Raw genomic sequence first — 13465 nt, 5'->3', positions numbered from 1 at the left:
GTTACGGTATAATAGTCCTGTACATTTCTGAAATTCTCTTATTATTCATCTTATTAATACAGTACTGGCTTGATTATCAGGCTGCAGTTGTGAAGGGGAAGATTCAGAGTGTTAGCTAAGTCAGAAGCTGGATAAATTCTTGGTATAATAAGAACAATTGTTTGATGTGAGTTAGATATTCTGCATGTATGCATATATCTACAGATGCCAATATACATATGTGGTGTATGGTGTATTCTGTTACCGCTATATCTAAAGAGAGAGAGAAATATTCTGACCAATATTAACATTTTTGAGGGAACGGTGAAACATCATCTTGTGACAATCTTCAGCCTCTTTTTTTCGAGTAATTTCTATTAAAAAAACCCTCTGAGGTTTGGAAAGCTAGTTAAAATAAAGGAATAGTAGAGGGAATAACTGTCTTCCAGCTAAATTCAGTAATCTGGCATGCTGATAGTTAACAGACTTCTCCCCCTAAGGGAGATACACTGTATTTTGCTATCTGACATGTTGTCATATATAAAGAAATCAATTGGTAATTAAATGATGCACCTTGTGAAGATGACAAAAGGCATTTGGTTGCGAAAAGAGAACTGGGTTGTGAGGGGTTTGTAATGAAGGCCTAATGACTATTCATAAGAGATTTTCAGTCCGTTGATCCACTTGACTGGAAAGTTCTGCCCTGGAGAGTTAGTGCTGTCAGTTTCTCTCACCTCAGAAAGCCGCCGCAATCGACGGTGTAGAGTATGAGCGAGAAATTATCTAGTTGTTGCTTCAGGCCTGTCTTAGGTCACATGCAGAAGGCACACATCTGGCTTCCTGTAGGTGCAACCTCAGGACATAAACTTTGACTAATTTTTAAACTATAAATATGTAAGACTGACACTGAATAAGTTACCTTTTATTCATATTTTAATATATTTTATAGCACATCAAAGTCTTTTAGTGAAGCTACCATTTTGGACTCTCAATTGCTGTTCATATTTCAGTAATGTCATTTTTCTGTCGTGTGCTAGGGAACGTTTTAGGCAGTTTCTGTGGCTCAGATGTACCCATGTTACCTTTTGTCTCCCTGTTTACAACCAACTGACCAGTCAGAATTATTCGTCTAAGGTCATCTACACTAAGACTTGATGGAGGTGTCAGGAGGCATTACAGGACTGCATAGACTTTTCCCTCACTGGAGTCTTTTCATGTTATAAATATCTCAGATCACTAGTAGTCAGGGTAATGGAATCAGACCATTGATAGTTCCTTCTTTCAAGATCTTTCCTTATCCTTTTCCACTGCAAGAAGTCCTTTGGATGAGGAATGTTTGTACCTGGCATGCCAGGATGCAGGAGCTCAGAGCTGCTAGAAAAAAAGTGTCCTGGATATATTCATGGAATTGAATTGAACAGCAATTTTTGAGAGTGCAGATATGAGCATACTCCTATGATGTGAATTTGAGGTTCTATAGCCTACACTGTGCCTTTGAAACGGGCAAATGTCTCCATCCAGCAAATCATAAAATATAATTAAAACCACAAAGGAAAAAAAAACATTTTGGAAGACTGTTCTGAAGTGTGAGATGTTACACTTTATTGGTGATCTCCTATAGAACTCCTGTGCAAAGGCAGTACCCAGGGAACTCTGTACATATTTGCTTTTGAAAAGTGACACTCCACATTATCTTATCAAGCAGCTTACCTTATCAAAGGTAAATATGTTTATCACCTCATTAAGCTTTTTTTCATGGGCACTTGAAAGCAGTATTTGTGGACAAAAACTTGTCAAAGGCATTGTTTGAGACGTGTACCCGAGGACAGTATGGCAAACTTCAGAGGTTTCAATCTGTCAGTAATGGAGAAGCAAAGTAATTCAATACATTATGTGTATTTGAGAAGACCTCACTGGTGTTTCCTTCTTGTGTATTGTGGTTACTGAATTTTGCTGCTGTGTTTGCCAGAGCTGACAAGGTGGACCAAATGAATGGACAAATGCCAAAAAAACAATTATGTTTATTAATGTACATTGATTGCTTGTTTAGGGTATAAAACAAATTAAAAAATACATTAGTATTTAAACCTTCTTTTTATAGCTGGGCTAATGACTACTTGTAATATAGTATCTAGTAAAGGACATTCTACGATACCTGTAAGTCCTGGCTTTATTATTAAATTAGTTGACTTTAATTTAAAAGGATGTTGCTATTGGAAGAAATGTTTATTTCTTTAAATGATAACCTGGCTTATAATATTCAAGTCAATTAGTTAGGGCCAGAGTCATCCACTCTTACACTCTGACTCACAATTTCAATGGGACTATTCACAAAGTGAGACTGCACCCTATCACCTCATGGAGGGAGCTGGAGTTTGTTGCCCTCTCTATAGAAAAGGAGGTGGGGCCTATACTGAAACAAGAAGGTCCCAGGATTATCTGCACAGAGGTTGTGTGCCTCTGTGCTGGTCCACTTCCCCAGCTACCTGGCTGCACAGCTCCATTGGAAAGGATCTGCCCTGGATTCCCCCAGACATAGCTCCCTCCTGTACCAGCTACATTCCCAAGAAAGGGGGAAAGAAGGAGGGTCAGCAGAAAAAGATAATACAGCCTAGACTGCTTCTCCCTTGATGCAGACTCCACCTTCTCCTCAGCACAGATTCTAGACTCACAGAGCACTGTCCTCAGGATCCACTGGCCAGGTCAGGGACAGTGTTGTGTAGCCATTTGAGCCCATTCTTTCTGGGAAGGGGGAGAACCATACTCAGAGCGTTCCCCTCCCCTGCTCCTATACATGTATTTAAGCTCCATAGCTGTGATTTGTCCATAGCATGGCAATCCTCATTTAATGGTGACCCTGCTGATACCTGAGACAGGGCATCTGGGATTCCATCACAAAATTGTTTACTATGTATAAGAAGCCACTAAATAATTTTGTTGTGTCTCTTTTAAGCCTATGCAAGAAAGTTATGGCATTTTAAGTTGAGGGCAATATCACTCAGAATGGTGTTAGAAGTGCTGCCAAATAGCAAAGTGAAGGCCATAAAGTAAACAGGACTTTGTGACACCTTGACCTTTCAGGTTTTATAGCAATTGTTTATAATGCTGGACTGACCACTAAAATATGTCTTCAGAAAAATGGTGCTTTCGCTTTATTTTGCCTAACTCATTCTTTCTTTATGTCTTATAGGGATTTCACCCTATGTTATGTTTATTTATTTAAACAGTTTTTAATTTTCTCCCCTTGCCTTCTTATCTACAAGCAAGGACTATCACAAAGATTTACCGATATTGTTCCCATGGTTAACTGATATCCTTCAGAATTCCCTAATATTACCTCTGAACATGGTTCAGAATGTGGATAAAGTTGCTCCAAAGGACATTTTTTGCAATTTTTGGTTTCCGTTCTGCACACAAAGAAATAATTGCCTTAAATAATGTATAAGATTTTTAAAAATAATTGATTCCAAGTCCACAAAAGTTCCCATATTATGTTTTTACACTCTCAGGAATTACACTCATACAGTACCCCTATAAACCTATCTCAGTATTGTGAGGCCCTATTGCAATTAATGGGGCCTGGCAGTTTTTCAGTTAAAAATTATACATGAGGGTCACTTTCCCTTAAATTATCTGTTGTATGCCAGCTGTTTTTAACTGCAACAATCTTACTTTCGTCCCTTGTCTAAAATGGATAGCTTGTCTACAATGTCTGTAGAAACTTCTGTAGACAGCATTTAAAGTCACTACTTTGTCTTAAGCAACACCTTGGTGGCATTAATAATTTCAGATGGATTTTGTATTTACATTGTTTCTTCAGTTCTGGAGAATGTTTGGATTGTTCATTTTGCTTGTTTCATGTCACAGCACTTGAGTTATATCATAATTTCTCATTTGCTGCACAACTTTATTCTATTTATATGCTCCTGAGTGATGCTGCTTTAAATGCCCATGAGTGGTACTTCCGTACTGTGAGCACTATCAGAAGCAACCTTAGGCAGATAAAACTCCTTCTCTTTTCGTTGGGGAGGGGGATGGGGGTCATTGTCAAGGGCCTTTTTTCTCTGGACTATTAAAACCATAGTTAGTAGAGCCTTTTTCATAAAGCGAGACTACATTTGGGATCATGCTTATTTCAGAATCAAAGACTTCGTCCTCAAATGCTTCTCATTACTAGCCAAACTGAGCAATGGTCAACTTTGCTCCATAATTAGAAAATCTGACATTTTAAAAAGATGTTCATAAAATGAAATATTTAAAGTTTTCCCCCTCCTGATTTTAAAATTAAAAATAACTAACTTGCATGGTTCACATGGTACTTAAATAAACCTGCCACCCTTATTTCCATAGATTAATGAATAGCAAAAAATATATGGCAAAGGTTTATGCTCACACTCTTTCCTGCCTTATCAGGGGCATTCTCTTTAATTATAAGATAAGTGTGATTTAGTAGTTATTTTTGTAACCTGGCAGAGATACTGCATCTGTAGAGTTTGATTTTAGCATATATTAGCATCAGTGTAACAACTGATGACCTGTGCTTTCTGTACTCTTAGCAATTAAGGAGCATATAGTATATAACGAGTTGCTGTAGTAACCTGATACAGCTGCATATTGATGTTTATCGTTAATTTATTTAAAAACCTGATTGCTAATATATAGACTGCAGCAGCTGGACAAGATCACATATTGGTTGCGATTACATGTTTCTCCTCTCCATTATGTGATCTTGCAGGGTTTAGATGTATGAATATGAAATTGTTCTGTTTTCTTTCAGAAGGCTTGTAAACTCCTTAAATAGTAGAACACAGTTTGCAATTGTTGTGGTACTGAGGGGGTGGATAGGAGCTGGGGCTGCAGCCTTGTCCAGTTCTAGATAGAATAAAACTGACAATGATGCAATGGAACTGGCATCTGGACAACTCTGTGGGATGAATGGCGCTGCTCTAGCAGTCCCTCCGGTGGTTGCAGGCCTTGTAATAGCTAGCGTAGGAAGGGTGGTGAAAACTGATATGCACTATTACTACATGTATAAAACTTAACACTGGGGCCATAGCACAGGTGGGGGGTTCCTGTTTATTGATTTTTATTACTTTGTTAGAATATACAGCTAATGCTTCTATGCTGCAGGAGCTCTGGGAGTGCTCACCTCAGGTAATAAACCTTTCTGTACTTTGCAATAGGTCACAATTTACATGGGGGCTTACATTATGCTGTACAAAGCTGTGTGTCTCCCTTCCCATTTCCTTTTGTAGTTTGCTGCTAAAAGAGAAAGAAAATAACTTACTGCATTTATTCTGAATTTTACAAAACTGTCCATTCCTGCTATGGAAATGGTCCCTTATTCTAATTACTCATATTTCCAAGAAAATTAGTCACACAAACTTATGTTATGTGTTGTCTCAGAGCTTGAAAGCAAATTAGGTTTCCAATAAGACAGTACATCAAACAAAGTAGCATGTTCTTGATGCAGATGACTTTTTTTTTTTTTGAATTATGGTTGGACATTTTTGGCAGACAGATTGTCTTTTACTCTATCAAAATGACAGTTTCTTTTGTAACTGCTACATTCATAATTAGAAGGAGAGAAGCAATCTGCCCAATTTAATATACTAAAAGAAGTTTAGTGTCTTGTGCTAGTAATTTCATTATTTTTAAATATGAATTAATTGTCTTAAAATAATATTGTTAGAAGTATAACTAGTAGGATTATGGAGTTAATTCTTCTATTTTTTAATCAAAGCTCCTATTAATGCACTTCAGATTAGATGTGAATTTTATTTTTGTGTCAGGTGTGCAGCTATAAGATTTAGAGGAACTTGGGGGTAGGGTTAGGGACTTCTGGGTGCAAAAATTCCGTTGAGCAAAAAATATAGTCCTCCAAGTTTACTATAATCTTAAATCTTGCAAAGCGTCATTAAAGGTAATGAATGAAGGAACTAGGTAGAGCTTGGCAATGGAATAGTCTTTCACTTAGTGCTGTGTGCGGTTCACAAAGTTTGCTTCCTGGAATTTTGCACTGAAGCTGTTGTGATTTTAGTTAGTGGGATTTAACACACGTACCCTGATTTCACTTTATTCACAGTGTTGATGAAATGGTTATTTTCTCATCAAAGTCTTGCAAGTTTTCAATGCAAAAACCATGCCCATGATCCTGCAATATGATTTAATTGGGGCTGTACACAAACATATGGGTCCAGCAACACAGATGAGATTGCAGGATTATGATCAATATTGTCTCCAAAAAATGGATCCCTTTTTTTGCTCAGAAACAGGCCAGGTGTTGCCTGAAAAATTAACATACTTTAGTGAAATTTTATCCTGAAAATGGGCTGATTTTTGAATTCATATAAAACAATGTGAATAAGCTTCACTAATTTCACAGTTGCTTCCTAATAATTTGCACATCTGTTTTCATCTCTGTGTAAACACTAATTCAAATCTAGACCACCCAATTGTGACCAAAGGATGTTTCCATCTGATGACTGTTGGCCTATGTGAAATGAGTTGGTGGTTTCACAACCACCAGTTCTTGGTACACAAGGGAGCACACCAGAAAATCCCACAATATAATTAGCATATGTTTTGGCAGCTTAATTAGTGAACCTAAAGATTAAATGCACATGGAAGCCAAACTATTCTGTCCTGTCAGATTTGAGGCCCATTGGCAAGTCAGCTTGAGCAGGCTGTTTTCACCCCTTTATGCTACTCTGGAAAACTAAAGGCATAATGGGGAATACCCCTGCAGTAAAGGGAACCCCAAATAGCACATAGCTGCAGGAATGACATTACAATTCCTCTCTTCCCCCTCCCCTTGCAGCCCCAGCATAGAATGTGGTGTGAACATTGTGGGAAGGGATATGGCCAAAGTCAGTTGCATTTTGGCGGTTTTCAGCTGCTGCAAGAGCCCTTGGGGAACCATTGTAGAGAAACATAAGGTTAGGCAGCACTGAGGCTGCTGTAGCTTACTTGAGGGGGCATCCAGCTGATCCAAGAATTTGGGCAGTATAAAGGTGATTTAAAGTTTGGCTGGAATGGGGAATCAGACCCCAAGGCTGTAAATATGGTCTCTTTCACCACCTTTAAATTAAAATTAATTTTTTTAAAAAGAAAACACTCAAAAGCATGGGGCGGGAAGTACTTCAGTGTTTGAGGTTTAAAGCCTCAATCCACATCCCCTATTTTACCTCTATATACTAAACAATGTCTCTGAAGTTTATATATTAAAACAATTCCTGAAAATAATTGTTTTCTCTGTTGGGTGCTCAGTACATATTCACGCTCTTTGCTGCTCCTCTGCCTTTCACTCTGGTACCACTTTGGCCCTCGCCCCTAGCCACCCCCTCCACAACAAAAAGACTCATCACTTTCAGAATGAAATCATTATGACACAGCGACCTTGATCTGAACATGACGTTTGGTCTCCGCAGCCCTGTTATATCCCACTTGTGCCAAACTTTACATTTCCTTCTGGCTCGGAGGATAATGTTTTCGCACTTTCTTTGGGCTCATTGCTAATGGCCAGCCTAATGGATGCATTCTGACTGGCCATGAAGAGCAAGTAGATGGACAAATCTTGAGTGAGTTTAAATTCATGAGCTTCGTCTGAGATTGCCTGTGGAGGAAGTATGTGCACAGACATCTGCAGTAAGTAATCTTTTTCATATATATTGTATTACATACCAACAAAAACCCTGTGGTTAAAGAATGTTATTTAGGTTGCAAAGTCAACGCCTTTAGAATTAGGAGATTCCAGATTTATAGTTGCCTGTGCAACCTTAATTCTGTCATTTAATGCACTGAACGGAATAGGGTTGTTGAGGAAAAAATAGTATGTATTCATACAATTAAAACCTGTGTCATATGAATGCTCACAAGTGAGAGTGCATGAGCAAGCATTAATTTTGGAATTTCCTAACTTTTATGCTTGACCTTGCAACCTTTAAAGGTAAAAACAAACTCTATTATGTACAACTGTACCATCAGTTAGGTTTGAACCCTTAGCACAGAGTTCTGCCACTTAAGCCATAAGACAAACCATGTTAGCTGAGAGCAGGAGAAAACTGTTGTCTTGATCGTGGGGAAAATGGGCTACAGGCACCATATGCTGGGTCAAAGGGCTGATCAGGCAGCACATGGCCCAGTTCTCTTTCTTCTCTTCATGCCCCCTGCTGGGAATTGGCGAGTTCCTGACAGATGTGGTGCCCTCAGAAGGATGATGAAGCTAGTGCTGAGTCCAGGAAGTGGTCAGGGGAGACTGGCCGAACTCTTTCTCTTCCCCTCCAGGAGGTATAGGATTCTTGCTCTTCATGGGGCCCTCCAGACGAGGGAATGGGCTGATGGGGTCATGTCCAGAAAGAGGTGTTGTCAGTGGGAAAGAACCTCGCCTGGCAATCTTTCTCCCACCCCAAGCTCCAACATCTACCAGTCATTCACAGTGCATGCATGTGTTTGTGCTTGCTGTTGTTGCTTCAGTTGCAATGTGGGCCTGGCCATAGAATGTTCAGTTATTGTTTTGACATGTTTCTGTCATTTTCACACAAGCAACAGAGGAAAAGGCAATTTTTAACAGTTTACATCTCAGCCAAACCTGAATGGAATATGATGGGATAAGTGAAAGGCACATCTCTAGCCCCAGGGCTTTGTCTCTGCCAAAATTTTGAAGGCCTATTGCAAACAATGGAAGCATTAGAGTTTCTCAAAAACAGGTCTCATGAATCTTTTCTAATGGAAAATATTATGCAATCTAGATATAAGGGGCACCAGTTGCTACCCCTATAATACATTTTGTTCGGTACATACAGACAGAGACATACCTCTCCACTGTTCTCAGCCAAATATTCATTTCAGTAATGCTATTTACTGGAAGACATTTTAGCTAACGGAGTTAATACTTATACTAAATCATTCTCAGGTACCTGTTTTTTATAAATATGCCATTTGCACTTTGTTTTGCTTGTGATGTTAATATTTTTGTTCAGAAACCATCCTGCTTTTTAATACTCTCCTAAGAGATCAGGGGGTTGCTTTTTTATTATTTTAACTAAAAAAATTTCAGTAAGTAAGCTGTGTTCTAAGTCCACTGCAGGGGCTTCAGCTGCAGTCCCATGCTCTTTTACAAGCATGTCATTACAGATCTGCAAGTGAGAAGGTGAATTCTCCCTACGGCATGTATTGAAACCTGACATAAGGCCAATAGGACATTGACTCAGTGAGCCATTTTTACCTACGTTCTAAGTTTGTAAATGATCCCAAGTATTTCAGTAGTTTCATATCTACTGTATCTAATATCATGTTTGCTAAATAATGAACTGGCTAGGGTACTTTTTTTCATTTTCATGGGTCTTAAAAGATGCTAAGTTATTTGTTATAATGCATAGTCATTTCTGTAAACTCAGAAGCCACTGTTGGTAGTGCAGATTTTCACACAGTTTCCTCACTGACCCCTAACATCTGCCTAACCTTTAAGCATATACAAACCATCTCTGACTTGGGTTAAAGGGTAGAGGGCTATTTTTACTGTGATTTAAAAAAAAAAAAACCATGTTTGTTATATTTCCAGGCCAATAATTTTCCCTAAGCATTTTTACCTAGCAGATTTATATATAGTAAGCGTCTGTCTGGTCATCTCAATTCTGAAAACAATGCTGGATTTCCCTTCAGTATTAAATGCATCCGAGGTTGGCTCTTTTATCACTTCTTTTCTTCTTGGTGTCTCAGAATTTTGAAGTCTTCTTCCTTTGTCTCAGAAAGGGAAACTGCTGAAAGCATTTCCACCTGGATGTTTAAATTATTTAAGTTGCAGGAACCAGACCTTTTCCCTCCTGAGTAGTTGTGGGTTTTAAAGGCTAAAATTGCTTCATCATGCCAAAGTGAAAGTATGCATAAATTATTTAGTTAAACCTGAGAAAATACAGACTTTTCCCAGTGATCTTTCAAGGGCTGCCTACTTAAATTTCAGAAGAATAGGCAGGTTTCTCTCTCTCTCTTGGAAAATATGTTAAGTACCTATTCAGTCTTTTACTAGATAACAATGATCAAAAATTGGAGAACAATGTTTTGAGCAAGTGTTTATAAAAAAGTAAAATCTTGTAACAGAATTCCTAAGTGCTAATATTCATCTAGAAAGTATGAATTTTCTCACCAAAAATAGGTAACATACTGTGGTGACTGTTCCTGATGCCATATAAAGGTTGTGTCAGTATTTCCATTATGATCACTGTTTATCAGGAGTTTATAGCTGACTGTCAAAATACAGGAGCAATATTTTTAACCTACTTTCAGCTGACATTTTTTATTAACTTTGGGCCAGATTGCAATACCCTTAATAACAAGCATAGTGCCTTACACCAGTACTGGAAGGAGTGTTACGGACTATTGAAGTCAACATTCCTACCTGTGGAGTAAGATAGTACTCAGGAGTATTTTTAAAGTGTGATCCTGTTCCCATTGACTACAGTTGAACAGGATCAGTATATACCAAACCCCAATATACACTAAGTATACAGCAGCACAGGACATGGCAGAGTGTACAAGATTAGGCACACTACAGAGGGAAGTCTGCTCCTGCTCCTGTTGATGTCGGTAGGAGTTTTGCCTTTGACTGCAACAGACACAAGAACAGAGCCAGATAGTGTATACAGAAGTAAAAAGGGGGAAAAGAATAGAACAATTTTCTCAATTACTTATTGTACTCTATTTCTGCATGAAAGGCTATCCTCCAGATTGTGTGGGGCAAAAGGAAGGGAATATGTAGGGGATCAAAGTTAATACAAGTTATTAAGAGTAAAATAACGAAGCTGGATGGTATAGGCCACTGCAATCAGACTCAGTCCTGTCATCATTTTGTAGTAGCAACTCCCACTAAAGTCAATGGACTTTTCATTGGGCTTAAGGCCCTCCAGGATCAGCTCCTTCATTTGCAAGAGGCTTGTTTGTCTTTAAATTAAAAAAAAAAATCCTGATTTAAAAATTGACATTTGGAAGAGAATTAGCCCACACATTACATTTCCAGTACTGCAGCTGTCAGAGGTAACAAGAGTTTCAGTGGGAGAAGGCGCATGCCCAATGTCCAAAAACATATAAACATCTCCAGAAAACAGCCCCTTGCACACACATGGTCACTTTTGAAATAGCAATTGCGTAACTATGTTGAGCTTGTGAACTCAAAGAGTGGCAGCCATATAGGAAGGATAAACTCTAATGACTCCAAAAGAGTCCATCAGTCAATGATCCATGAACTGAGAAACAGTTACACTATAGACCTTAATGGCTCCACAGTAGGGATTATGGTATAACATGTATTTTCAGAATGAATGTATACCTCAAAATACTTACAATATTTAGCCACTGGAGCCATTACAATCTATTAAGCAGATAATACCATATTTTCAAAATGAGTAGAGTTCACAAAAATACCTATTTACCCAAGCTGGCCCTTCAAGCTATTGTGATATGTTGGATAAATAGTATGTGTTTTCAGAACTGGAGCAGAGACAAGCAGAAGTACTGGAAGGAGTGTTATGGACTTTTAACTCCTTTTTTAAAGCTTACACGGGCATTTACCCAACATAACTTCTGTTTATACACTAGAAACTGTTAAGAGTCTCTCATGTCACCTCACATACACCTAAAGCACACATTTTTGTTTTTTTAATCTGCTTTATGCTGTAGGGGAAAGGAAAGGAACTAAAAAAGATGCTTGGGTGAAATAACTTTTACGGTTGTAATGGTTGAACATAACACTTTGACAAAAGCAAAGTTAACATGAAGACATCACCCCAGCTCAGGCCAGTGGAGAAATAAAATGTTAAACGTCGCCATGTAAGATGGGGAATCAGCTGTAACTGGGAATCTCCTTGCTTTGGTTTCATTTGCACCACAACCTGAGCATTACAGTTTTCTCTCTTTGAATTATTATAAAGATTTGTATTATATGTAATTACAATACAAAGAGACCCTGCCAGATAAAGCTATTTGCTGAAGTACTGTTTTCAAAATACACACAGTCATTTCACACTTTAACTTACACCTTTTCATTACCTGCTAATAAAAGTATAGTGGTTAGATTTGCCTAAACATGTCTTGCTATGTATGTTAACCTCATGAGTAACTCTGGCCTTTAGAGAGAGACACTTTATAGCAACTGCTCCTTTTTTAAGGAAAGAAGTTTGTCTTAAGAAAAAAGATACTGAATTCCCCTCCCTCTCCCTTTTGTCAATGTTATAAGCATCCTTGTTCCATAGATAACGGAGTTAAGTATAGAAAATGCAATGTGGCCAGGCTCCCAGATTCACTACAGCCATATGAATTGTAAGAGTGGTGATACTTTATTTTTTATTAAACTTATAACATGACTGTCACACAAATAGTGTTTACATAGAAGGGTACACATTTAATTTACTCCTGGGGAACATTTCTAAAGAATATAAATTGTATTTTGGAAGCTTCCCTCCACATAAAGTTCATCAATTTATTTATTTATTTATTGGCATTTTAATTGAGGCTTCCAAACAGCACATCCGACTCAAAGTATCAAAGAGCAAATATCTGTTGTGCAGTTATAAAATCAACTCTAATTTTCTTACTATGGAGTAGCAGATAATCAGCCTATAAATTTTGCTTACATTACTGTGTGGAAGTGGAACTATAAATTCAAAATAGTATGCAGGTTGGTGAAAATTGAGGTCTAGGCAGCAATGCATGTCCATAAACTTTTCTCAGGTTATTGGAATAGAACAAATCAAAAGCTGTTCCTGGTTGTATGATATTCTCTTTTGATAGACCAGACTGCTTGTTGTTAGCAGTCCAAGTGCAGAGGTTAGTCAGAGCAGAATGTAATTTCTAGCAATCTGACAGACCTGCGGATTGAAGCGGCAGGTTTTCCCTTCCGATTTCAGGGAATTGCTTCTTACTGTGACAAATGATTAGCTGTTATCTCTGACTGAATTTGATTTCTACAAGCAGCTGAGTCAGGTAACTTTGCAGCATTTGAGGGGGTTTTACAGGAAATGAAATCGGCTCCCTAGTCACATGCAGACCAAATGATATTTTTCCTATTGGGGCAAAATTGTGCTTTTGGTTAACTAGAGGCAGATTTACAACATCTCTATCTCTATCTCTCTATATGTAGGTAGATAGAAAGAGCTATAGATGATTTGATGGATTTTTTTTTAGTTTGAAGATGACACCTACTTTCAACTGGATCATAGTGGAACACCCCGTGGTATAACGTTATGGGAAAAGTTAAAGCTTTCAATGCCATATGCGAACCATGAACAACCAGGGTGATGTGGTATAAACTAAGGTTACTACATCTGGTTTCACAGTGTTTTTGCACTAGGGAATTGTGATGTTAGTGTGATTAGATTCATTTAGGGTGAAAAACACCCCACTACAGTGCCTTTTGAGTCGCTTAACTCCCTGCCCTCCCCATTAACAATTTAAGTGTGGCTTAACTTGGGTGGAGAGTCTTGCATGGGTCCTC

The 13465-nt window shown here is 38.2% G+C and overlaps 1 protein-coding gene across 16 annotated transcripts in view; it reads left to right on the top strand.

The window, feature by feature from the left end:
* ZEB2 (zinc finger E-box binding homeobox 2) overlaps positions 1-13465 on the top strand; it is a 131178-nt gene that overhangs the window by 48279 nt on the left and 69434 nt on the right. The window contains exon 1 of one of the 16 annotated variants that reach the window (XM_024109025.3): positions 7410-7626. The exons of the other annotated variants lie outside the window; for them this stretch is intronic. Within the exon in view, the coding sequence (XP_023964793.2) occupies positions 7608-7626 (19 nt within the window). The 5' untranslated portion in view covers positions 7410-7607. Of the gene's footprint in view, positions 1-7409; positions 7627-13465 lie in introns of those variants that run through there. 16 annotated transcript variants of the gene reach the window in all.

The sequence above is a fragment of the Chrysemys picta genome, chromosome 11 (assembly GCF_011386835.1).
Source record: "Chrysemys picta bellii isolate R12L10 chromosome 11, ASM1138683v2, whole genome shotgun sequence".
NCBI lineage: Eukaryota > Metazoa > Chordata > Testudines > Emydidae > Chrysemys > Chrysemys picta.
This window is presented reverse-complemented; position numbering and strand designations above follow the sequence as displayed.